General features: G+C 37.6%; 1 protein-coding gene across 1 annotated transcript in view; it reads left to right on the forward strand.

Annotated features, from left to right (window-relative positions):
* The window catches only part of NUDCD1 (NudC domain containing 1), an 87,922-nt gene that overhangs the window by 12,221 nt on the left and 47,727 nt on the right, over window positions 1–27,974 (forward strand). The window contains exons 2-4 of the mRNA XM_020876365.2: window positions 2,962–3,116; window positions 20,416–20,601; window positions 26,295–26,475. Coding sequence (XP_020732024.2) covers window positions 2,962–3,116; window positions 20,416–20,601; window positions 26,295–26,475 — 522 coding nt within the window. The remainder of the gene's footprint in view (window positions 1–2,961; window positions 3,117–20,415; window positions 20,602–26,294; window positions 26,476–27,974) is intronic.

Raw genomic sequence — 27,974 nt, forward strand, 5'->3', positions numbered from 1 at the left:
CTCTTCTCCTTTCATTTCCTCTACCTGCCTTTTTATGCTTGAGATGATCAACATGATGAATGCAATAAATTTAAGTATTTAATGTGCCCTTTTCTTGTGTCTTAATTACACAAATTAATGTTGTCAGAATGCAACAAGACAGACTATTTCATGGTTTCCTAACACGGTTTTCCAGATCTGTACATTCACAGTCGAGTACACATTTGTACTAAGGCCAAGGGCTAAGTCTCTGGCTTGTTGAGGATTGCCTAGGTCTCTGGCACAAGTATGAAGAAAATGTATTTGTTGTATCCTTGCCTCATGTTACTGCTTTGCGCCATTATGTTAGCGTGTACACTTCCTGCAGTATCAAGTTTAATCCACACAGTGGTGCTAGAAAACCAGGAATTGATGATTGTTTCTAATCAGTGTGTATGTATTTTTAGCTTCCATATAAAATAAACACTTCCTGGAGTTACGTAATAAGTTTCCTCAGCCCCTATCAAATCCATCATAAAGTTACAATGATTTTTCCTCTGGTAGGTCTTTAAACCTCAGCCGTTCTTACCTGGATGACTGCAGTAGCATCCTGGTGGCTCCTCCTGGGTTTCCTTTGCTCTGCTCTGTTTTCCGTCTTTAGTTATAAGTAAACCTTTTGTAAATTTGAATCTGGACCTTACTCTCCTACTTAAAAGCTCATACATGAATTATTACATTGAGTTTATCAGCAAAGATGAATATCGCAAGGTCTTTGGGATCCACCTTCTGCCCAGTTCTCTAGCTTCATGCATCTGTAGCCTTTCCTTGTGCAGTTCTCCTTGTGATAAGTGGGGTGTGAGTGTGTGTGTGTGTGTAGGCATTCTTTGTGTGTGCACGCTCAGTTAAGTTGGACTCTCTGACTTGTGTTTTTGAAATCAAGATTGTTCTTCTTTCTACATTTGCCTGCGTGTGAGTGTGTGTTGGGTACTTGGTGTGTGTGCGCTCAGTCAAGTCCGACTCTGACTTGCTTTTTTGAAATCAAGTTTTTCCTTCTACTTTTGCCTGCTGTCCTTTAGCCAGTGATAAGTAGGTGTGTGTGTGTGTGTGTGTGTGTGTGCAGGCGTATTTAAGTTAACTCTACCTTACCCTTTGTGTGTGCACACGCATGCCCAGTCAAGTCAGACTCTTTGCAGCCCCATGGACTGTAGCCCGCCAGGCTCCTCTATCCATGGGATTTCCCAGGCAAGAATATTGAATCTGGTTGCCATTTCCTGCTCCAGGGGATCTTTTTGACCCAGGGATCCAACCCGTGTCCCTTTGGCTCAAACTTTGGAAAGCCTTCATTAATCTCCCCAAGTAGATCATCCAGTAATTTTTTCTCTGTAAAATTTATTGCAGTTTAATTATATATTTATTTGATTAATTATATACATATTTACATTTATATGGGTCTTCCCTCATAGCTCAGCTGGTAAAGAATCCACCTGCAAAGCAGGAGACCTGGGTTAGATCCCTGGGTTGGGAAGATCTCTTAGAGAAGGGAAAGGCTACCCACTCCAGTATTCTGGCCTGGAGAAGTCCATGGACTGTATAGTCCATGAGGTCGCAAAGAGTCAAACATGACTGATCAACTTTCACTTCACTTCACTTACATTTATATATAATGTATTTATTTGATTATTTGCCTAATGTCCATTTCCACACTGGATCACAAGTGTTAAGAAGATAGATTCTGTGATCTTCTGACTTTTAAAATATTTGCTGAATAAATGTAAGTCAGCCAGTACTCGGGATAGGTATTAGAAGTAGGGACAGGTGAGCATTTGGGAAAAAAGATGAAAAGACTTGCAATCAGAATGTAGTAAGGTGAGTTTCATAATGAAGGTAAAGTACTGGCCTAGTGTAGTCCATTTATGCATTTCCTTTCGGAACAAAAATTAATTCTAGGTCATGGGCAGCCCTGAACTACAAGGGTTTCTATCTACATAGAAGAGAAGGAGAAGTGGGAGACAGATTTAAAATTGTAGAAACAGCTAAGAAAGTAGATCTTACACGTTCTTATAATAAGAAGAGTTGTAACTATGTGAGTTGATGGATGTATGTGTTAAATAAACTTACTTGGTAATCATTTCACAATACATTTATCATTATGTTGTATATGTTAAACTTATACAATGTTGTATATCAATTATATCTCAATAAAGCTGGAAAAAAGTAAAATTATGGAAGTCTCTAATGTCCTAGTGGAAAAAAAAGCACTGTTCTTTCAGTAGGAAACCTTGTTTCTGTTCTAGATATGATGTTGTTTTGTTCTGTACTCTTGGGAAAGATGTGGTATAACATTAGAGTAGTTACCATTTACACATCATTTGTTTCCATCATTATATAATGAGATAATAAAAACATTCTCTTTATTTCTTAACATGTAGTAAAAATGAATGAGTTAATAAGAAAGGATTTTTAAAAGTACAAAAACACTTTATAATGTAGTGCACTTAATATTTGCCCAGAAGACAGAGACTCTTTCAATTTTAGAATTTCTCTGTTCTTTTTATTTATAATTACAAGACCACTGCTGCTAAGTTGCTTCAGTCGTGTCCGACTGTGTGCGACCCCATAGGCGGCAGTCCGCCAGGCTCTGCCGTCCTGGGACTCTCCAGGCAAGAACACTGGAGTGGGTTGCCATTTCCTTCTCCAACAAGGAAGAGGTACCTAAAAGAAAAGAGTGTGGTGTGAAAAGCTCTATCTCCCACAGCACTGTACTATAACTTCTGTAAGGGAATGGCCTTGCCAGTTTGATTCATTGTTTACCCTTTGAACACAGTGCCTAGTTGGTGTCCAGAAATTGTTTTTGAATGAATAATATAAGTAAATTGTCCTGAAGGCCTTGGTAATTAGTGTTCTGGTTTTTTTTTTTTAAACTTTGTTGGCATTCTGCAGAAAAGAACAATCTGAGCAAAGTTCTTGGTGTTTATGTTTATGTTTATTTTTCTTATATTTCAGCTGTGGCAGAAGTAAAACTTCGAGATGATCAATATACACTGGAACACATGCATGCTTTTGGAATGTATAATTACCTACACTGTGACCCATGGTATCAAGACAGTGTCTACTACATTGATAACCTTGGAAGAATTATGAATTTAACAGTGATGCTGGTAAGAAAGAGATCTATAATACTAGGATTTTTCCAATAAATTTGATCCTTAATTTTCTTTTTTTTTTTTTTTTTCTGATCCTTAATTTTCATTTTTCATCTGATGGCCACAGAATTGAGGTACACATACCTTTAATATGTGGAATCGTATCATCAGTTTGTATAAAGCTTCATTCTGTTTAATTCAACTTTAATTTTTCCCTTCATTCCTGTTACTTTAACTTATTCCCCTCTACTCCTACCAAGGCAACTACTTAATTTATTTTATATCTCAATATAGATATAACTGTTCATGTCTGCTTGTTCTATGTGAATTAGCCCTGACGATGACAGTGGATTTATCTGTGTTTTCCTTTTGGTTAACTTTTGCATTATGTATTTTTAAGTATGCTAATTGAGAATAGATCTTTTAGGATTGTTTTGTCTGCTGTGGATCAGTCCTTTTAGTGTTATAAAATATCCCTGTTTACCTCTGGGCTTTGGGAATAATTTCTGTCTTGAAATCTTCTGATATTTAATAGAGCTGTCCTGGCTTTTTGTTCGTTTAATTAGTATTTGTCCTTTCCTATTCTTTTTCTTTGAGTTTGTACGTGTTAGTATTTTTTAAATGGGCCTTGTAAAGAGCATGTAGTTAGGTCTTGTTTTTTAATCCAGAATGACAATCTATGTCTTTTAATTGGCTTAGTACATTTATATTTAATTACTGTTATGGTTGAGTTTATGTTACCATTTTTCTAATTCTCCCTGTTTTGTCCCATCAGTTTTTTTGTTCCTTTGTGTCCCTCTTGTCCCTCTTTTTCTTTAAAAAAATTTTTTTATTAAAATTCTACTTTATTTTCTCTTTTGGTTTTTTATTTAAACCTGCTTGTGTTATTGACTGTGAGGACTACTCCATTTCTTCTAAAGGATTCTTGCCCACAGTAGTAGATATAATGGTCATTGAATTAAATTCACCCATTCTGGTCCATTTGAATTCACTGATTCCTAAAATGTCGATGTTCACTCTTGCTGTCTCCTGTTTAACCACTTCCAATTTACCTTGACTCATGGACGTAACATTCCAGGTTCCTACGCAGTATTGTTCTTTAAAGCATCAGACTTTACTTTGACCACCAGTCACATCCACAACTGGGTGTCGTTTCCGCTTTGACTCAGCCTCTTCATTCCTTCTGGAGCTATTTCTCCACTCTTCTTCAGTAGCATATTGGGCACCTACCGACCTGGAGAGTTCATCTTTCAGTATCATGTCCTTTTGCCTTTTCATACTGTTCATGGGGTTCTCAAGACAAGAATACTGAAGTGGTTTGCCATTGCCTTCTCCTGTTGGACCATGTTTTGTCAGAACTCTCCACCATGACCTGTCCATCTTGGGTGGCCTTACATGGCATGGCTCACTCATAGTTTCACTGAGTTAGACAAGGTTGTGATCCATGTGATCAGTTTGGTTAGTTTTCTGTGATTGTGGTTTTCATTCTATCTGCTGTCTGATGGATAAGAGGCTTGTGCAAGCTTCCTGATGGGAGGGACTGGCTGTGGGGGAAAGTGGGTCTTGTCTCTGGTGGGCAAGGCCATGCTTAATTAAGTTCAGTTCAGTTGCTCAGTCTATTTGCAACCCCATGGATAGCAGCATGCCAGGCTTCCCTGTCTATCACCAACTTCTGGAGCTTACTCAGACTCATGTCTATTGAGTTGGTGATGCCATCCAACCATCTCATCCTCTGTCGTCCCCTTCTCCTCCTGCCTTCTATCTTTCCCAGCATCAGGGTCTTTTCCAATGAGTCAGTTCTTCCCATCAGATGGCCAAAGTATTGGGAGTTTCAGCTTCAACAGCAGTCCTTCCAGTGAATATTCTGGATTGATTTTCTTTAGGATGGACTGGTTGGATCTCCTTGCAGTCCAGGGACTCTCAAGAGTCTTCTCCAACACCACAGTTCAAAAGCATCAATTCTTCGGGGCTCAGCTTTCTTTATGGTCCAACTCTCACATCCGTACACGACTACTGGAAAAACCACAGCTTGACTAGACGGACCTTTGTTGGCTTAGTAATGTTTCTGCTTTTTTATGCTGTCTGGATTGGTCATAGCTTTTCTTCCAAGAAGCAAGTGTCTTAATTTCATACTGCAGTCACCATCTGCAGTGATTTTGGAGCCCAAAGAAATAAAGTCTCTCACTATTTCCGTTGTTTCCCCATCTGTTTGCCATGAAGTGGTGGGACCAGATGCCTCGATCTTTGTTTTCTGAATGTTGAGTTTTAAGCCAACTTTTTCACTCTCCACTTTCACTTTCATCAAGAGGCTCTTTATTTCTTCTTCGCTTTCTGCCGTAAGGGTGGTGTCATCTGCATATCTGAGGTTATTGATATTTCTCCCGGCAATCTTGATTTCCAGCTTGTTGCTTCATCGAGCCAGCATTTCACATGATGTACTCTGCATATAAGTTAAATAAACAGGGTGACAATATACAGCCTTGGAGAAGGAAATGGCAACCCACTCCAGTATTCTTGCCTGGAGAATCCCATGGACAGAGGAGCCTGGCAGACTACAGTCCACGGGGTCGCAGAGGGTCGGACACAACTGAATAACTGAGCACTACAATATACAGCCTTGACGTATTCCTTTCCTGATTTGGAACCAGTCTGTTCCATGTACAGTTCTAACTGTTGCTTCTTGCCTGTGTACAGGTTTCTCAGGAGGCAGGTCAGGTGGTTTGTTGTGATCCACACAGTCAAAGGCTTTGGCATAGACAACAAAGCAGAAGTAGATGTTTTTCTGAAACTCTGTTGCTTTTTCAGTGATCCAACGGATGTTGGCAATTTGATCTCTGGTTCCTCTGCCTTTTCTAAATCCAGCTTCAAAATCTGGAAGTTCATGGTTCACGTACTGTTGAAGCCTGGCTTGGAGAATTTTGAGCATTACTTTGCTAGCGTGTGAGATGAGTGCAATTGTGCGGTAGTTTGAGCATTCTTTGGCATTGCCTTTCTTTGGGACTGGAATGAAAACTAACCTTTTCCAGTCCTGTGGCCACTGCTGAGTTTTCCAAATTTGCTGGCATGTTGAGTGCAGCACTTTCACAGCATCATCTTTCAGGATTTGGCCTGAGGCCAAACTATGGTAGGGGTAATGGCAGTAATGGGGACCTCCTTCAGAAAAACTTTGCCAGCACACTCAGGACTGTTGGAGTCAGCTCCTAGGAGAGTCAGTGCCCCTGACCCTGCGGCAGGCCACTGTGACCCACGCCTCTGCCAGAGACTCCTGGACACTCACGGGCAAGTCTGCCTCAGTCCCTTGTGGGGCCACTGCTCCTTTCTCCTGGTGCTCAAAAGGTTTTGTTGTGGTATTTTTAATTGTTAGTGTAGAGACTGTCATACTCATCCTTAACTTATCCTACTTTTCTTTTAATTAATGTTATTCTGCTTAAAAACAACGTAAAAACCCTACAGTAATATAATTCCTTTACTTCCCTTTCTGTCTTTTGAGCTATTGTCATACATTTTGCTTCTTCATATGTTGTAAACTTCATAATACATTGTTAATGTACTTGCTTTAAGTAATCAGTGGTCTGTTAATAGTTTCCTGACTGCTCCTTGCTCTTTCCAGCTTGCTTCTATATTTCATCTACAGAATTTATTTGCTCTTAACACTTCTCATTTAAAGTCCTTAAATATTTCCTTTATGGCAAGGAACACACTTTTTAACATGTAATTTTAGAATAGGTAATGCATTCATGTGATTTAAAAAACAAGAAATTTTAAAAGATATTTAGTAAAGTCTTTCTGTCCCTGTTTTTATCTGTCCTTTCCCTCTGTTACTTCTTTTGACTAGTTTTTTGGTAAATTCTTCCAGAGGTAGATTTGTGTGTATATGTATGTGTTTAATTTTTATTTTTCTGGCAAGTATAAGCATAATGTGATATATTTGTTTAAAAAATACAAACTCTTCACCTTGGCGACTGTAGCCTATAATGCTCTTCTCTCCAGCTTCGTCTTTCACCACTTTTTACCCTGCATTCTAACAACACCATGTTACTAAAACCTGCCCTGTGTCCCTCTGTCTCCAGCCCTTTACCTTCTCTGATTTCTGTGTCGGAATGCTTCAACCATTTCATCTAGGAAGCTTGCCCCGAGGTCCTCCCTTTCCTCCTCCACGATATTCAAACCATTAGTCTCAGATCTGCATGGACTGTGAGTTTATCTGCATAGGGCTAGATAATAAATGTTACAGGGTTTATGGACCAGACAGTCTTAAGTCACAGTTGCTCAGTTTTGCTGCAGTAGTATGAAAATAGCAATTCACAATATGTAAACAGTGAGTGTGGCTGCATTCCAGTAAAACTTTATTTACAAAGACAACAGGCCAATTTTTAGGCTTATGGAGCATAACTTGCCAATCCTTGATCTAGGCTGTGTGTCTTATATTTTTATAATCCTAGCAGCCAACAGAAGGCTTAATCAGCATGTTTATAAAATGGGTAACAGTTCCTTAAAGCTTCCTGGCTTTATACTTTTGATATGATCTTCTTATTTCTTCTTCAGGTAAAAGTGTGAGTCTGGTTTGTTGAGATAGTATTACTGAATAAGAAATATTTACTTCTCTTCAACAAACATTTATTGAATACTGCTACCTGTCACCATTTAAGTGAGGATAGATGGAGAAATAGTGTGGAGGAGGAAATAGTTTACTACTATGCATGGTCAGGAGAGGGATGCCAACAGGGTCACAGGGCCAAAAGCTTGGTTTTATCAGTTCATTCATTGATAATCATGATTTTGGATACTAATTCCAATTCAAATCACAGGATTGGAAATTTAGAGAATTAAAGTTCATGACTGCATTTGAAATACCATAGATAAGCAGTGTGGCCTACTTATCAGTATCTTTTTCTTCTATTGAAAAGTTTCTTTAGGAAATAAAATTATTTTATTTGGTGGCTTTTTTTCTGTAATTTTTTTTTTGATAGCTTACTTACATGGAATCAGAGCAAAGACTGATACATCTTTGATTCCTTATCCTGTCCCATTGTCTAGCTTCTAATAATTCATTATATTTCCTTATTTGGCTAACTATCTCTTTGCCTATCTGTTGACTCATTAAAGACACTGTATACACACACACTGTATATACACTGTGTACTGGGATGGTGTGTACAGGCCAGGTAGCCTGTACATATACACGTTTACTCTGTTGCCCATATATGATCATACACATCCATACTCTGCATATGCATAGTTAGCATTTTATTGTGTTTTTTAAATTTAAGGGTTCTTATATTTTTTAGAGTCCGTTATGCTTTGTTTCAGAAGACAAATCTAAAATCTGGATAGTTTTTAAGAATATTGACTTAGGGAGCCTCAGTCTAATTTATACTGTTCACTTGACATTCAAAATGTTTGTTGAATATGCAGTATATGTTATGCATTATTGTAGGCACTGAGAATGCTGCAGTGTACAAAATAAAGTCTCTTCTAGTTTATTAATTTCCAGTAGAATGTGAACTGATCTGCTTCCTTTCCTTGCTTTCCCAATTTGAACTTGACGTCGAAACAATAACCTTTTTTGTATGTTTGTATGTGTTCAAAGCAATGTACATCTTTCTAAATGTGGTCTATGTTTAAATATGTTTAACTTCCTAGTAAAATTAGAAAGATTCCCCCCCACCCTTGGAAAGCAGTAAGGAAGCCATAATTTTGAATGCATGACTTCTGGGAGAATTTCTACAAGTGGCATTCTTTCCTGGTTCTCATTCTCATCCCTGGTGGTTGTCATTCTCATCCCTGAATTCTTTTAGCACTTCATGTGTATTCTCTTTTAGGCGATTGGATTACAAAGTCCTTTTAACTATTTAGTTGAAAAGACATAAAATACACTCTAAATATAGTTTATTAGATCTTCTATCAAGAAGACCTACATTTATCTATATACCTTTTTTTCCCCCCAACTAGTAAGTGACAGCTGTATGCTTGAGTGAGAATCCCCAGACCTGAATGCTAGTTTTTGTAGGTCATATCTCCTGGGCTGCCAGATGTCCCCAGAGAGGAGTCCTCTGGTTTCTTGTCTGAGAGGTTTAAGGCCTGATTGTGGCTTTCTGGTATCCAAAGAAAAGAAAAGAATTTGTAGTCTCATCTTTTGCATTCCTCTGTTTTCTTTCTGTGGTGTCCTTCACTCCTGTAGTTACTGGGCCTGAAGGCCAGAGTCAGTCTAATTAAAACTTTCAGTAGAGAAATCTCGTCTTTTGATAGAGTGAGTTAGTTTATATTAATTTGGGGAGAGTTGGCATTTTTGTGAACTTTCTTTTTTTATTATATTTTGTTTTATGTCCTTAAAGTAAGATTTTTATCGTTTTCCTTTGGTCTTATGCTCAAGTTTAATTTTGACTATTTTATGGTTTTTGCCTCTTGTTAATATAGTTTTTTCTGTTTTCGTTCCTAGAGGTTTATTGATAAAGACTATTTGTTGTATAAGCAGTCTCACCTTAATTGATAATTCAGTGATTTTTACCTGTTGCCATTTAGGCTTTCAAAATTGATAGTTCCATCATTAGCAAAAGGAAATGGTTTTGTCTCTCCTTTTCTAGTATTTCTGAAAGTAGAAAAAACATTCCTGTGTCATTTCCTTTTTGTCTTGAAGAACCTCTGAGACGATGTTGAATAATAATGGGGATTGCAAGTATCTCTGTTTACCTTTTGATTTTAATTATAATGGCTTTTAAATGACTTGAACACTCACTATTGGTTTTAGATAGCTCAGTTGGTAAAGAATCCACCTGCAATGCAGGAGACCTGAGTTTGATCCCTGAGTTGGGAAGACCCCCTGGAGAAGGGAATGGCTACCCAGTCCAGTGTTCTGACCTGGAGAATTCCAAGGAATTCCATAGCCCCGGAAAGAGTGGGACATAACTGAGTGACTTTCACTTTATTGTTGTAAACTTGCTTCTTTCTGTTTCTATTGAATATTTTTATTATGCTTGATGAATTTTATTGTATGCCTTTTCAGAACCCACCTATTGTTAATGATTGTGTGTTTTTATTATCAGTGTAGTAAATTAAATTGGTATAGTTAAAAAAATTCCTTAATTCCTTAAGTTCTGCGAATAAATTATTTTAGGTTAGAATGTGTTATTTTGATATATTGTTGGATTCTATTTGCTGACATTTTATTTATAATATTTGTATTTGTTTTCACAAGTTATAACGTTTTTTAATTTTGATTTTGTTGATAACAGGCTTTGATTAAAGTTTTGCTGGCTTCCTTGAATTGTAGAATTTTCTGGAACTGAAATGGTTTAGAATTGGAGTAATCTACTCTTTATATACTAAATAAAAATTTCTTCAGACCTGATATATATCCTGTTCTTTTTAATGGTAATTCTCTAACCACCTATCCAATTTATTCTATTGTAATTGGTTTACTCAAACTCTGTTTCATGGGTAGTACTGTATATTTTTGCTAGGAAAAAAAAAATTATCTTTTCTCTTTTTCCTTCCATTTTCCTCTTTTTCCTTAATCAGACTTTACAAGGATATCATTATTATTTTATTTTTAAAGGACCATATTTGGAATTGTTTTAGTTTTCTGCTTAAGTCAGCTTTTTGTCTTTGGGTTTCAAACTGTATTGCACAGGAGAATCATTTGGAGCAATTGATCAAAACAAAAAGCTAATTTCAGGTTGTGGTTCCCAAAGATTCTGATTCAGTTTGTTAGGGTTGGTTGTGGTCTGGGAATCTTCATTTTATCAGACATCCTAGATGACTTTGCTTCTGGTCTGGTGACCAAGTTTTGTGAAACTCTGCACCAGTGGTATAGAAGAATACAACACTATTATTTTTTTGATCAGCAACAAAGGAAATCAGCTAGCTCTTTGAATTATATTGGGAGCAGGTGGAGAGTATTGGCTGCTGTGATTATACATTGGCTTTTTTTTTTTTTAAGCAGAAAACAGTTCTTCCATACCTTTTATTGTCTGATTTTTTTTTTTTTTTAAGTCAAAGGCACACATGCACAAATCTCAGGGAGGTTTTTATTTGTGGCTGATTTACAAAAATGACCATCCTTGTTAATTTGGGCTAAACATTATTGTGGTCACAGTGAATGAAGGCTGTGGGGCCTAAGGAAGGAAATCCACGTTGTTTAACCTTTCGATTTTGTCAGAGCCAGCAGGTGGCAGCAGGGCAACATAGGTTTATAGAGGCGTTGTGCTGACAAGGTCCGAACCAGCTTAATTTGTGGGCTGTGTGTTCAGTCGCTCAGGTGTCAGACTGCAGCCCGCCAGGCTCCTCTGTGCATGGATTCTCCAGGCAAGAATACTGGAGTGGATTGCCATTTCCTTCTCAGGGGATCTTCCCAACCCAGGGATCGAACCTGCTTCTCCTGTGTTTCCTGCATTGGCAGGTGATTCTTTACCACTGAGCTACCTGGGAATCTCAGCCACAAGCCACTGAGCCAACTTGTGGTTTACAGTCCTTAATTTCAGAAAAATGTCAGTTGAGAGGAAGTTCACTTAGGAAGTAGAAAAATTCCAGTTCCTTAGAAAAGCAAAAAAAGGAAAAAAAGTTTAAAATTTGATTCTTTATTATATTGTCATTTTATCATATTAGGGCTTGTTTTAAAGTACTGTGTTCTGTTTATTAATATTTAGGGGATTAATTCTGTCCTAATTTCTTTTATCTGAAAAACTCATGTTTTTATTAGTAAAGAAGAGCATCATCTTGTGATGCCTCTTTAAATTGCATGTAAAGGTCCAGAGGAGAGTTACTGGATTCCATCTGAAGCATGCACTTGTGAGGCTGTGTCTCAGAGTTACTGGTTATAGCTGCTTGCTAGTCCAGCTTAGTTATTTACCAGTATATCCTTATCTAGACCTGAGTCCAGCTTATGTTCTAGAGTTGAGTTTACTAGCAGGGAGCTGGAGATTTATCTGGTTAAAGAAAAATGAGAGGTATAAAGTTCTTGGAACTGTGTGTGCTTAATACATTATTGAAAGCTTTGTGGTACATAAAGACATTACTTAATCAAATTACAATTAAAACACCTTTTCTTACAGTTCTAGCAAAAAAAGTGGGGGAAAGAAGGAGGATATATTAAGATTTCATTCCCTTCCAAGTATTTATTAGTGATGAAAGTCTTTCTCTAGAAAAAGATCACTCCCTTTTAAAAGGGCAAGTTTTTAAATATCAGTGTCTTATAGTAAATGGCATCCTTGTTTAGTTTGACCATTTTTTTTAAACTTGAGTAGTGTTTTCTATAAATGTACATGTATTAGAAAAAAGCTTTGTTAGTTCAGAGCTTGTCTTCTTGTAGCTGTAACTAAGAGATCTCCAACTGTTTTAAGATGTTTTCATAAATACATGGTTTATGTATTAGTACTAATTTGCTGTTTCTTTAGAGTGTCCTTTTTACACAATATGTGGACAGTGAGATTTTTGTAATATGTTTTATTGACTCAGGAATCTAATTAAAATACCGTATAATGTATTAGCCTGAAAGAAAAACTGAGTATAGTAGTTTTGTTCATACTAGAGGGTTTTTTTTTGGGGGGTGAGGTGTTACTCTGTAAGTTTCGTTCGCTTCTGACGTATCATTTGTTTAGAAAAACTTGAGAATTGATTTCTTCTCAAGAAAGTGTGGGATATAGGAAAGACCAACTTTTGGAGTGCAGTCAACCAAGATTTGAATATTGGCCCTGCCATTTCTAGCAGTGGAGTTATAGGCAAATAATTTAATTTTTTTGAACAGAGCTTTTTATCTTCTTCAAGTGGGATAATAATTTCAACTTCATAAGGTTTGGAAATAATTAAATGAGATGGCAGAAGTCAAAGCACTTATTTAATACAGTACTGTACATTATTATCATTCAAGAAGTACTCCATCTATCATTGAAATTTTAATTCTTTCACAATTCAGCTGTGTAATGTTATCTCAGAATGATTGTCAACAGCTTTGAACATAGGAATGTTAACTTTTTTTTGACTGAAAAAAGAAAATGATTGGTTGGGACCAGGACATTATAGATGCTAATTACATAAAGCTTTATTATTAAGATGCTGTAAAACTGTTAATGGAGGGTATTCAGAAGTAATTTAGTACTCTAATTTGATTTATTAATGCAGAAGATATATTTTGTTGCCTACAGTCCATTTAAAATTAAAATGTACTCTGAAAATTAGGTTTCAAAAATCAGGAGTATTTTAGGTTCTTTCACATAACCTATCATTTAACTTTGAGATAACTGTGTGTTTTCTTTTGCATTTTTAATTATTTTTGGCTTCACATTTGTATATTTGAATATCATAATCATTCTATTGGCTTTTGCACTCATTTATCTGATAATCATAGTCCATGGGGTCGCAAAGAGTCGGACACCACTGAGCGCCTTTCACATTCATATCTGATAATCAGATGCCTAGCAGTCTCAGTTATGTGAGGCCTTGTATTTAAAAGAAAATGGCTTAAAGCCTTCTTTTTTTTTTAATTTTTATTTTTTTATTAGTTGGAGGCTAATTACTTTACAGTATTGTAGTGGGTTTTGTCATACATTGACATGAATTAGCCATGGATTTACATGTGTTCCCCATCCCGATCCCCCCTCCCACCTCCCTCTCCACCCGATCCCTCTGGGTCTTCCCAGTGCACCAGGTCCGAGCACTTGTCTCATGCATCCAACCTGGGCTGGTGATCTGTTTCACCCTAGATAATATACGTGTTTCGATGCTGTTCTCTGGAAACCCCACCCTCGCCTTCTCCCACAGAGTCCAAAAGTCTGTTCTATACATCTGTGTCTCTTTTTCTGTTTTGCATATAGGGTTATCATTACCATCTTTCTAAATTCCATATATATGTGTTAGTATACTGTAATGGTCTTTATCTTAGGACGGAGCATGAAATGCAGAAGGACCCTTTCCTAACAGCGGTTCCCTAGCTTAGCTGTTGTGGAGGGCATGTAGTGGGGAAGACCGCTAGAAACTTGGCTTTGAAACAACTATTTTGAGGAAGAAGTTGCATTTTATTTTAACTTATTCATATCTTTTAATTATGTATATCACATGTAAATTATTCAGTGTTTAAAAAAAAAAAAGTCAAGCAATGTATTGAAGCACTAATGGAAAATTTCCCTTAACCACCAGTCTCCTTTACCACCAGATCTCGTTTTCCTTTCAAATAGTAAACACAAAAATAGCCCGATCTGTCTGTAGCTTACTCTGTGCTGTGATATCAGTGTTTGTTCCAACATAGATGGATTTATGTGTTTTCTGCATCTGCATTTATTTATTTTTTTTCAGTCATTATCTTGAAGATCTTTTTAATGTCTTATAAACCTACTCAAGGGACTTAGTGGTCTGGTAGTTAAGACTTTGCCTTTCAGTGAAGGGAGTGCAGGTTTTCAATCCCTGGTCAGGGAACCAAGATCCCACATGCCTCACAGACAAAAAACATAAAACAGAAACAATATTATAACAAATTCAACAAAGACTTTAAAAATGGTCCACATAAAAAAATCTTTAAAAAATTAACTCTACTTTAGTATAACTAAATTATTTGGTATTCCAAATAATGGTTGTTCCAGTTAACCGTTTGTCTGCCAGTGCACTCCAGACAAAGATGCCAGGTACACATTTATATTTGAACACACTGGATTTATTACTTTGTGAAACAGAGGAGGGATGTGTACGATGGGGAACCACAGGGTGTCTCAGTAAGAGGATGTTAGAAAGGCCATTGTAGGATTAGGCTTGTATTAGATGGTTTGGGGAGAGGATTTTAGAAACTGGGGCTTTGCTCTGGGTTGGCTATTGTTAGGAAACGGGATAATTCCATGATGGGTATCTTAATAAGTCTTGTCCAGAAAGAGGGAAGGACTGGACCAGGGCTTAAGCTGTGATTAGTAACAATGGCATGGATTAGGATCCTATTTGTGGCTTTGACAACATTCATATTTTATATGTATTCAGTTACCATTATGGAGTGATGCTGTTTCTGTCTTGTTTGGTCTTGTTTGGTCATAATGACAAAGTGTGCTCGTCACACTGTGTCCTCGTCTGATGATGATGATCTTTGAAATTGTTTATCAGGAAAATAATAGCTGTTAGTGTCATGTCAGTTCAGTTCAGTCGCTCAGTCATGTCTGACTCTTTGAGATGCCATGAATCGCAGCATACCAGGCCTCCCTGTCCATCACCAGCTCCCAGAATCTACTCAAACTCAGGTCCATAAGTCGGTGATGCATCCAGCCATCTCATCCTCTGTCATCCCCTTCTCCTCCTGCCCCCAATCCCTCCCAGCATCAGGGTCTTTTCCAGTGAGTCAACTCTTCACATGAGGTGGCCAAAGTATTGGAGTTTCAGCTTCAGCATCAGTCCTTCCAATGAACACCCAGGACTGATCTCCTTCAGGATGGACTGGTTGTATCTCCTTGCAGTCCAAGGGACTCTCGAGAGTCTTCTCCAACACCACAGTTCAAAAGCATCAATTTTTCGGCTCTCAGCTTTCTTCACAGTTCAACTCTCACATCCATACATGACCACTGGAAAAACCATAGCGTTGACTAGACGGACCTTTGTTGGCAAAGTAATGTCTCTGCTTTTTAATATGCTATCTAGGTTGGTCATAACTTTCCTTCCAAGCAGTAAGCGTCTTTTAATTTCATGGCTGCAATCACCATCTGCAGTGATTTTGGAGCCCAAAAAAATAAAGTCTCTCACTATTTCCACTGTTTCCCCATCTGTTTCCCATGAAGTGATGGGAGCAGATGCCATGATCTTAGTTTTCTGAATGTTGAGCTTTAAGCCAACTTTTTCATTTTCCTCTTTCACTTTCATCAAGAGGCTTTTTAGTTCCTCTTCACTTTCTGCCATAAGGGTGGTATCACCTGCATCTCTGAGGTTGATATTTCTCCCTGCAATCTTAATTCCAGCTTGTGCTTCTTCCAGCCCAGTGTTTCTCATGATGTACTCTGCATATAAGTTAAATAAGCAGGGTGACAATATACAGCCTTGACATACTCCTTTTCCTATTTGGAACCAGTCTGTTGTCCCATGTCCAGTTCTAACTGTTGCTTCCTGACCTGCATACAGATTTCTCAAGAGGTGGGTCAGGTGGTCTGGTATTCCCATCTCTTTCAGAATTTTCCACAGTTTATTGTGATCCACACAGTTGAAGGCTTTGGCATAGTCAATAAAGCAGAAATAGATGTTTTTCTGGAACTCTCTTGCTTTTTTGATGATCCAGCGGATGTTGACGATTTGATCTCTGGCTCCTCTGCCTTTTCTAAAACCAACTTGAACATCTGGAAGTTCACGGTTCATGTATTGCTGAAGCCTGACTTGGAGAATTTTGAGCATTACTTTACTAGCGTGTGAGATGAGTGCAATTGTGCGGTAGTTTGAGCACTCTTTGGAATTGTAGTGAAAACTGACTTTTTCCAGTCCTGTGGCCACTGCTGAGTTTTCCAAATTTGTTGGCATATTGAGTGCAGCACTTTCACAGCAGCATCATTCAGGATTTGAAATAGCTCAACTGGAATCCCATCACCTCCACTAGCTTTGTTTGTAGTGATGCTTCCTAAGGCCCACCTGACTTCACATTCCAGGATGTCTGGCTGTAGGTGAGTGATTGCACCATCATGATTGTCTGAGTCATGAAGATCGTTTTTGTATTGTTCTTCTGTGTATTCTTGCCACCTCTTCTTAATATCTTCTGCTTCTGTTAGATCCATACCATTTCTGTCCTTTATCGAACCCATCTTTGCATGAAATGTTCCCTTGGTATCTCTAATTTTCTTGAAGAGATCTCTAGTCTTTCCCATTCTGTTGTTTTCCTCTATTTCTTTGCATTGATCCCTGAGGAAGGCTTTCTTATCTCTCCTTGGTATTCTTTGGAACTCTGCATTCAAATGGGAATATCTTTCCTTTTCTCCTTTGCTTTTCGCTTCTCTTCTTTTCACAGCTATTTGTAAGGCCTCCTCAGACAACCATTTTGCCTTTTTGCATTTCTTCCATGGGGATGGTCTTGATCCCTGTCTCCTGTACAGTGTCATGAACCTCTGTCCATAGTTCATCAGGCACTCTATCAGATCTCTTCCCTTAAGTCTATTTCTCACTTCTACTGTGTAGTCATAAGGGATTTGATTTAGGTCATACCTGAATGGTCTAGTGGTTTTCCCTACTTTCTTCAATTTAAGTCTGAATTTGGCAATAAGGAGTTCATGATCTGAGCCACAGTCAGCTCCCGGTCTTGTTTTTGCTGACTGTATAGAGCTTCTCCATCTTTGGCTACAAAGAATATAATCAGTCTGATTTCAGTGTTGACCATCTGGTGATGTCCATGTGTAGAGTGTTCTCTTGGGTTGTCGGAAGATGGTGTTTGCTATGATCAGTACATTCTCTTGGCAAAACTCTATTTGCCTTTGCCCCGTTTCATTCCGTACTCCAAGGCCAAATTTGCCTGTTACTCCAGGTGTTTCTTGACTTCCTACTCTTTCATTCCAGTCCCCTATAATGAAAAGGACATCTTATGAGTTAGTGTCACTAGCTCATAGCAAAACCAAGTCCTCGCTGATACTACCAGGCTAGCATTGGATGTCAGGAGCTGCTCTTCTCTTCCTCACTATTGATAAATGGCTAGATTGTATCTTAGTTTTTATTAGCACATTTTGTCATTTTCATCATTAAACAGTCTTGTTATGTGGATCTTAGTGTACATGTGCAAGTTTTCTAGAAGTGGAATTGTATTTGTTGTTGTTTAGTCACTAAGTTGTGTCCAGCTCTGTTGAGACACCATGGGCTGTATCCTGCCAGGCTCCTCTGTCCATGGGATTCTCCAGGCAAGAATACTGGAGTGGGTAGCCAGACTCTTCTCTGGAGGATCTTCCCAGCCCTAGGGATAGAACCCATGTCTCCCGCATGGGCAGGCAGATTCTTTACCACTGAGCCACCTGGGAAACCCACTAAAGGGTGTATAGCACATCATAAAACTTGATTTATAATCATTGTGAAAAGCCTATACTTCTGTTCCTACCAACAGGGCACCTTAGCCAAGAATAGAGATTAACAGTCTAAGATTTTTTTTTTCCTGGCTAATGGCGGTATCATATTATTTTAATCATTTTTTTTTTTTACTAGTGAGTTTGAATATTTTGGCCTTTTTTTTTAAAACCATAGTTTTCCTGTTCATATTCTTTTACTATGAAAAAAAAAATGATAACCTTGTCATTCTTGTTGAGTTTTAAAGGCACTTTGTATGTTATTACTACTGTGTTATATTTGTGGCAAGTATTTGTCTTCCTGCATGTCTTTTATTTATTCATAAGAAGGCTTTCTCCACCCTGAGATTATTTAAACAATCTTCTAACAAAGTGACTTTACTTTTCCCTTAAAACATTTAGATTATTGATCTATCTGGAATAAGGAACGTTTTTGTATAATTTTTTTCCTAAAATTCCCTAATGTTCCACTAGTATTTGTTGACTAGTCCATTTCTTTCACAATAATTGGAAATTCAACATCATGTTTTAAATGCCTACACAGGCATTAGCTTGCAGTAAAATTTTTCTTGCTTGCCTTTCACGTCACTGACTGGATTAACTGATACTCTCTATTCTTTTCTAATAACGTCCTGACTGAAGACGACAGTAAGCTTGATGTGTGTTGCTAGTAGGCTGCTCAGTTCTCTGCTGTTATAATTCTGCTTCTGCTAGCTGAGTTTTACATCAGTAATAATCAGATTTTCTCATTCTAAAAACTTGTCAACTGTGTTTGTTGACGCATTTTCATTTAATGCAGTATTATATAAATCAGTAAAACATGAGTACAAAAAGAAGGAACGGTGCCCTTTTAAAGAAAACAAAATTGCATGCTTTAGAAAGAAACAATGGGTCACTAAAAAACTTGAGGCTAATAAGGACATGGTTTAATTAATTAAATCTTTCTTAGTGTATGTGTATATATATTAATCTGAACAGTTCTAGGAGCAGGGAATGAAATACATGAAAAGTGAAAGTCACTTAGTCGTGTCCAACTCTTTGTGACCCTATGGACTATACAGTCCATGGAATTCTCCAGGCCAGAGTACTGGAGTGGGTAGCCTTTCCTTTGTCCAGGGGATCTTCCCAACCCAGGGATTGAATCCAGGTCTCCCACACTGCAGGCGGGTTCTTTACCAGCTGAGCCCCCAGAGAAGCCCTGAAAGTATGAGTCAAGGATTATTTCTGTACTGCAGGAGGACCTGTTAACTAAAAACTAAGACAGCAATAGAACTTGAATACAGTTTGGTGTATGAGGGGAAGTTTATTTTCTGAGTTGTAACCCTTTTTTATATATTTTCTTGTAAAACATTTTAATGATGTAATCCATCTTACTATTTTATATTATGGGCTACCCAGATGGTTCAGTAGTAAAGAATCCACCTGCCAATTCAGGAGATATGCAAGAGGAGACACGGATTGGATCTCTGGGTCGGGAAGATCACTTGGAAGAGGAAATAGCAAGCTACTCCAGTATTTTTGCCTGGAAAAAATCCCATGAAGAGAGGAGCCTGGTGGGCCACAATCCGTGGGGTCACAGAGAGTCGGAAACGACGGAGCATGAAGCATGAGAAACTATATTTATAAGGAGACACTAAATTTATAGCATATTTAAAAATGTGTTAACAAAAACACAAGTTGTTAATGCATAGCATAGCATTTTCATACCACAGAAATGTCTGTGTAGGAATTTAGAGATGATGTGATATTTCCAACTAGGTAAAAATACTGATCGTAAATTTTAAACTTAAGAATGAAGACTAGATTACTGCATTGCATTTGTTATCTATTGCTGTGTAATAACTTACTTCAGGACTTAGTAACTTGAAACAATAAACATTTGTCATCTCACAGTTTCAGTGAGAAATCAGCATGGCTTAGCTAGGTGGTTCCCCCTCAAGATTTCTCAAGAGAATGTAGCCAAGATGTCAGCCACAACCGCAGTGATCCGAAAGCCTGACTAGAGCTGAAGGGTACACTTCCAGACTTCACTCACAGGCTGCTGGTGGTTGTCAGGAGCCCTGAGTGCCTCCTCACATGGGTCTGCCGCATGCAATCGAAGAGAAGGAGCAAGATACGAGATGCAGTCTTGTATGACCTAACCTAAGAAGTCACACACCGTCACTTGTTTCTTACAAGTGAGCCAGTGGGATAGCTCGTACTCAAGCAGGGGACTTGGGCGCCTACCTGTGAAGAGGAGAGTCACCAGTGCACTGCTGATATTTTTATTTTGTGCGTTTTTGTGTCAAGGAGAGGGAGGGATTCATTCATAATGTTCTGCTTCTGTTTAGGACACTGCCTTAGGAAAACCACGAGAGGTGTTTCGACTTCCTACAGATGTGACAGCATGTGACAATCGCCTTTGTGCATCCATCCATTTCACATCTTCTACCTGGGTTACCTTGTCAGATGGAACTGGAAGACTGTATCTCATTGGAACAGGTGAACGTGGAAATAGTGCTTCTGAAAAATGGGAGGTGAGTTGTTTTGTTTTTCTTTAAACTTAATGCTGAGTCTGGAAAGTATATGCAAGTTAGATCTTAGTGGTTTTGAAATAACACCGTTTTAAGGATGGTTTACATGTGACCTCTTGATTTTCATAGTATCTAGTGTTTTGGATATCTTTTAAATTATAAAATGTTTACCTTTTATAAAACTGATACAGTAGCTATTCCTGTTTTGATCTGGGGTGAGTGCAGTTGTCAAGAATTGCCTTTGTTTTTCAGCAAATACCAATTGAATGCTTTGTAAGTATAAAGCGGTATCTTAAGCATTGACCTTGCTACCTTCTTTTTTGTAAAGAGTTGGGCAGAGAATTACATTGTCATATCTTTTCTCCTTTTCTCATGTTTTATTCTCAAATATATTTACAAGCCTAGCACACTTCTACTGCACCACTTGGCTATCTGATATGTTTAAACTAGTCAAATAGTAACTTTACCAGAATATTTCCTATTTAGAAAAATATACCACAGCATCAGTTCAGTCATTCAGTCGTGTCCGACTCTGAGACCCCATAGACTGCAGCACGCCAGGCTTCCCTGTCCATCACTAACTCCGGGGCTTACTCAAACTCATGTCCATAGAGTCAGTGATGCCATCCAAACATCTTATCCTCTGTCATGCCCTTCTCTTCCTGCCTTCAGTCTTTCCCAGCATCAGGGTCTTTTCCAATGAGTCAGTGCTTTGTATCAGGTGGCCAAAGTATTGGAGTTTTAGCTTCAGCATCAGTCCTTTCAATGAATATTCAGGACTGATTTCCTTTAGGATAGACCAGTTGGATCGCCTTGCAGTCCAAGGGACTCTCAGGAGTCTTCTCTGACACCACAGTTCAAAAGCATCAATTCTTTGGCCCTCAGCTTTCTTTATATTCCAACTCTAACATCCATACGTGACTACTGGAAAAACCATAGCTTTGACTAGATGAACCTTTGTTGGCAAAGTACTGTCTCTGTTTTTTAATATGATATCTAGGTTAGTCATCGCTTTTCTTCCAAGGAACAAGCATCTTTTAATTTCATGGCTGCAGTCACCATCTGCAGTGATTTTGGAGCCCCAAAAGTAAAGTCTCTCACTGTTTCCATTGTTTCTCCGTCTTTTTCCCATGAAGTAATGGGACCGGTTGCCATGTTCTTAGTTTTCTGAATGTTGAGTTTTAAGCCAACTTTTTCACTCTTCTCTGTCTCCTCTTTCACTTTCTTCAAGAGGCTCTTTAGTTCTTTGCTTTCTGTCATAAGGGTGGTGTATTCTGCATCTCTGAGGTTATTGATATTTCTCCCGGTAATTTTGATCCCAGCTTGTGCTTCATTCAGCCCGGCATTTCTCATGATGTACTCTGCATAAAAGTTAAATAAGCAGGCTGATAGTATACAGCCTTGATGTACTCCTTTCCTGATTTGGAACCAGTCTGTTGTTGCATGTCCAGTTCTAACTGTTGCTTCCTCACCTGCATACAGGTTTCTCAAGAGGCAGGTCAGGTGGTCTGGTATTCCCATCTCTTGAATTTTCCACAGTTTGTTGTGATCCACACAGTCAAAGGCTTTGGTATAGTCAATAAGGCAGAAGTAGATGTTTTTCTGGAACTCTCTTGCTTTTTTGATGATCCAACGGATGTTGGCAATTTGATCTCTGGTTCCTCTGCCTTTTCTAAATCCAGCTTGAGCATTTGGAAGTTCATGATTCACGTACTGTTGAAGCCTGGCTTGGAGAATTTTGAGCATTACTTTGCTAGCGTGTGAGATGAGTGCAATTGTGCGGTAGTTTGAACATTCTTTGGCATTGTCTTTCTTTGGGATTGGAATAAAAACTGACCTTTTCCAGTCCTGTGGCCACTGCTGAGTTTTCCAAATTTGCTGGCATGTTGAGTGCAGCACTTTCACAGCATCATCTTTCAGGATTTGAAATAGCTCAACTGGAATTCCATCACCTCCACTAGCTTTGTTCATAGTGATGCTTCCTAAGGCCCACTTGACTTCACATTCCAGGAATCTGGCTCTAGGTGAGTGATCACACCATTGTGGTTATCTGGGTTGTGAAGATCGTTTTTGTATTGTTCTTCTGTGTATTCTTGCCACCTCTTCTTAATATCTTCTGCTTCTGTTAGGTCCATACATTTCTGTCCTTTATTGTGCCCATCTTTGCATGAAATTTTCCCTTGGTATCTCTGATTTTCTTGAAGGGATCTCTCATCGTTCCCATTCTATTGTTTTCCTCTATTTCTTTGCACTGATCACTGAAGAAAGCTGTCTTATCTCTCCTTGCTGTTCTTTGGAACTCTGCATTCAAATGGGTATATGTTTCCTTTTCTCCTTTGCCTTTAGCTTCTCTTCTTTTCTCAGCTATTTGTAAGGCCTCCTCAGACAACCATTTTGCCTTTTTGCATTTCTTTTTCTTGGGGATGGTCTTGATCCCTGTCTCCTGTACAATGTCATGAACCTCTGTCCAGTGTTCTTCAGGCACTCGGTCTATCAGATCTAATCCCTTGAATCTATTTGTCACTTCCACTGTATAATCACATAAGGGATTTGATTTATAACTGTAATTATGTACCAATCTCCAAGATGCCATTTTTACTTCAGTTTTTTTAAAACAATGTAACAGGCTTAAATCTGAGGGGTAGGTTTGGATTTTAGTAATAATGTGAAATTAGTTTCTTCAGAGCCACAGGTTTTGAAAGTAGACAAAGTGACACTGAGTTGTGCTAATAAGTACAACGTGATATTGCTGCCTTCTAAATTTCAGCAGGTGGCCTTTAGTTCTAGGTAGCTAAAGAGATACGAATTTAATATTTTACATCTTATAAAACATATTTATCAGACCCACAGTTGCCTGTAGACACTGGGCTTTAGTTATTTGAGAAAAACCAACAAGCCTTAGTGGTTTACCTTTCTTATTGTTATACCAAATGCTGCACTACCAAATTGCGGTATGTTCAAAAAGCTAAACAAAAACACAGTGAAATACTAGAACAAGAGCCTATTTATAGGAAACCTTTGCAGTCAGTTGCAGTTTTAAACATTCTGTTCTTGCTTCCAATAAATTTTTCTTTTCTTTTCTTTTTTACTGAGGATGTGTGGTATAAAGCAGCCAGCTACCTGAAACAGTTGAAAAGAATTTGGAGAATGATGGACAGGAATGATATGAATGAAAATGTGTCTCTTATCAAGCTATGTGGATTCTGTTGGTTTTCAGTAGAAAGAAACACATTGACCCTCTTCACCTTCAGATTAGAAATAACACCACGTAGTCCATCAGAAGAAAATTCATATGGGTTTTATGATTCATTCAGTTTCTGCTGTGTATATCTCCTTGGCCCATGTTAGGCCTTCAATAATATTTTAAAAATAAATTAAAATTTTAAATTTATTCCATATCCTCTTCAGTATATATACTGCCATAATGAATTCAGTCCTCTCTGGGGAGGTGGGAATAGTGGGGAAGTTATGGGACCAGGGCATTAACTGAAGTGGAAGGGATACTGCAGGGTGTTGGTCACTTTGAGAGAAATAGCTCAGAGTTTTGGGACTTTGCGGGAATTGGTGTAAGAGAGGAGGCTAAAGGTGGAAGTGATGGGGGCATGGTATGGCATAAGGGGGCCCAGCAAGCGTGGTGTTGATGACTGAAATGTAGAAAGAGAAATGAAAGAAGGCAGGGACTGTGTGGCCTCTAACGTGGTGGGAATGCTGTATATCAACAGTTTCACAGTTGATTTGCCAGGCTTGTCAGAGGACTGGAAACGTCAGCCTAAGGATTGTTAAAAGTCCTGACATGGTCTCTTCTGGCCTCACTCACATGAGAGAGAGAGAGCGGGAGGAAACAGTAAACTGGCTACTTGGACTTGGCAAAGCTTAACTGTTTCTTCCTACTCTTATTTCCTCTTGTCCCCCAAGCGAAAACAAAACCCACCTAACCAAAAATATGTCTGTCTTCTCTTCTCCATGTTGGGTATTGAAGAGAGGGCCTGCCCTCCCCTCACCTATGGAAGAATTTAGAATTGATTCCAAAGGTCTGCTATTTGAATAATTTTGGCAGAGTTGCTCAAACACAAAGGGAAATTAATGACATTAAAGCACACTTTTCTTTTTCCTGAACTCTAGTTATAACTTGCAATGTTTTGTTAGATTTGGTGTACAGCAGTGATTGAGTTCTATATATATATATATATATATATATATATATGTTTATATTTTTTTCCATTGTAGTTTATTTCACAGTGTTGAATATTGTTCCCTGTGTTACGCAGTGGGACCTTTTTGTCTCTCTGTTTTATATATGGTAGTCTGTATCTGCTCATCCCAAATTCCCAGTTTTTCCCTCTTCCCTCTTCCCCTTTGGTAACTATAAGTTTGTTTCCTGAGTTTTTTACTGTTTTGTAAATAAGTTAATGTGTATCATATTTTAGATTTCACATATAAGTGATACCGTATGATATTTGTCTTTCTCTGTCTGGCTTATTTCACTTAAGTTTGATAATCTCTAGGTCTATTCGTGTTGCTGCAGATGGTGTTATTTATTCTTTTTATGGCTGAATAGTGTTCCCTTTGTATGTATACCACATCTTTATCCATTCATCTGTCTGTCGATAGACATTTAGATTACTTCCAGTTCTTGGCTGTTAGCTGCAGTGAGCATTGGGGTAAAGCACCCCTTTCTTTATAAGGCTTTCAGGTAGCAGCCCACATGAGGGGATTCCAGATACAGGTTTAAAAAGAAAAAAAGAGCTAATTCTTGTGTTTCAGTTATATTTGTATTCAGCTATTTATTTTTTCATTTATTTGAAAGACTTGTTTAGAAATCAGTCTTAAAACCTTTTCTATTCAGTATTTAACAAAAATATAACATAGTCTTTTAGATTTTGTTTTGTAAGAAGAATTTGATAAGATTTTGTACATCTTTCCATGATGCTTTGATTTGCTTTTTTTTTTTAGAAGAAATTTAAGGATTTAACAGTTAGTGGAATTATCTTTTTAGATGAAATGAGATCTTCTGTTTTTGAACAGCAAGAAAGTTTTCATGATTTGTTCTCTAATTCCTTTGACTCTTTGTAAATTTCTAGAAAACAAACAACAAAGCAAACCAAAAACAATAGGAAAGCAAGCATACACACACGTATATACAACAGTATTCAGAGACTAAGAAGAAGGCAGAAATAAATTAGATATGAGATATGATTAACATATTAATATAATATAATGTATAAGATAATTATAAAATAAATGGATGGACATAATATTATATGATATATTAATGTATCTCAATAAATTAGATATGATATCTAATAAATTAGATATGAGACAGGGGAAGAGATGCAGTAAGGGAATATTGACCTAATTTCCTCTATATGGAGCACTCTTTTTCACTTGGCAATTCTTTTCTAGATTGCTTTTAATTCCCTTTCCCTTGTAAATGCCATTTGGAGGCCCTGTTGTTTTCTGTGAGTACTGATCAGTTTTCTCTGTTAAACAAGTAGATGTTTTCTAAAAGTTATTTCTTTAAGTAGTATTTTAAACTTGTAAGCTTTTATTTCAGGGCTTTTTTTTTTTCTTGTGTCCTTGCAGTAAACAGTATCCAAATTACTTACTGGATTGTCAGAATTCTGTGTATTTCCTCTCTGCTCAATGCATTCATGTAATATGTTTTTGTGAATGCCATCTTTTTTTCTTTTTTGTAGATTGTATTTAATGAAGAGCTTGGGAATCCTTTTATCATAATTCACAGTATCTCGTTGCTGAAAGCTGAAGAACATTCAATAGCTACTCTCCTCCTTCGAATAGAGAAAGAGGAATTGGCTATGAAAGGAAGTGGTTTCTATGTTTCCTTGGAGTGGGTCACTATTAGTAAGAAATATGAAGGTAAAACAACAGAATTCTGATCTCTCTGCAGTGGTTGCCATAATTCAATAGGTTTTGAAATGCAAAGCTGTTCCTGTAAATGCTGTTTGCTTTTTCTTAGGCATTGTGTTGTGATTCTAGTACCTGCCACCCATTGGAATGAATATTTATAGGTAGTTTCTCTTTAGGTATGGATTATAAAAGAAATAATTATGTGCTTCCACAGTTTAATATACCTTTTGTGTAAAAGGAGACACTATTACATATTTTGGAAGAATTTAACATATGTTTTTAATGTATACAAAAATATATGTTAATATGTAACATTAAGCACAAGATTTGTTCTTTGAAATATTTAGTGTAATTTGTTCTTGCCAGTGTTGTAGTTTTATCTCTAGAGGAACGCAATAACTTAAATCTTTAGATTAGATGTTGGAAACTTTCTGTGAAGGGCTAGGTGGTAACCATATGACCTGTCACAGTTATCCAACTAGGATCTTGTGCTGCAAAGGCAGCTGTAGATGAAGGCATAAATGAATGAGTATAGCTGTTTGTTTATTAACACTGACTTTTGAATTTTATATAATTTTGCATGTATTTAAATATTCTTTTGATTTTTTTTGAACCATTTAAGAATGTAAAATTTATTCTTTAGCTCAAAGGACATAGTTTGCAGATCCCTGCTTTAGATAAATAAAAGCTTTGGTTTTTAAATTAAGTCCATAACATGGGAGAAATCACCATGGGTGTTCTTCCTTCTCTAAGACTCTTGGTTCGATGACAGCTTTAGCTCAGTCCACAGTGGCACTTGGCTGCAGCTCCTTGGCTTCCGTTCTCTTCATCTTTGTTTCCTTCATTCAGCTGGACAGTTATATTTAGACTCACCTTTCTTTTTTTCTCTCCAGCCAATTTTAATTATTGTAATTGTAGAAACATTCTTTCTGTGGTTCACTTTAACTTTTCTAGATGGTTCAGTTCCTTTCTTCCCTGAATTACTAATATAATTGTGTTATTTTTTATTTTCTAATGAATATAACAGAGCAGTGTTGTATTTCTAGACTGTGTTGAGTGAAACATTTGATAAATTATATTTTGTGGTCAAGTAAGTTTGAAAATGTAGGCATACAATAGCCACATTTTACATTAAGCATAGTTAAGTTTCTAAAAATTTAGCCATGGAACATGAGACCCACTGTTTTCTATCCCACGTGTTGGGAAAAACCATCCTATAAAATACAGAGTGTCTAAGTTTGGGTCTTTGGAGCCAGATAGGGCTCTGCCTTGCATGTACCTATGAAAGAAAAATAGTAGTTTTTACTTCATGAAATGAAAAGTATATTCTTAAGTATATATGAAGTGAATGTGTGAAGGTAGGTGAGGATTTAGAGAGAAAAATGACATGTTTTAGAATGGGTGGTATTATGTATGTATACGTATTATTATGGGAAGGATTGAGGGCAGAAGGAGAAGAGGTCGTCAGAGGATGGGATGGCTGGATGACATCACTGATGCAGTAGAGA

Source organism: Odocoileus virginianus, chromosome 15, assembly GCF_023699985.2.
Source record: "Odocoileus virginianus isolate 20LAN1187 ecotype Illinois chromosome 15, Ovbor_1.2, whole genome shotgun sequence".
NCBI lineage: Eukaryota > Metazoa > Chordata > Mammalia > Artiodactyla > Cervidae > Odocoileus > Odocoileus virginianus.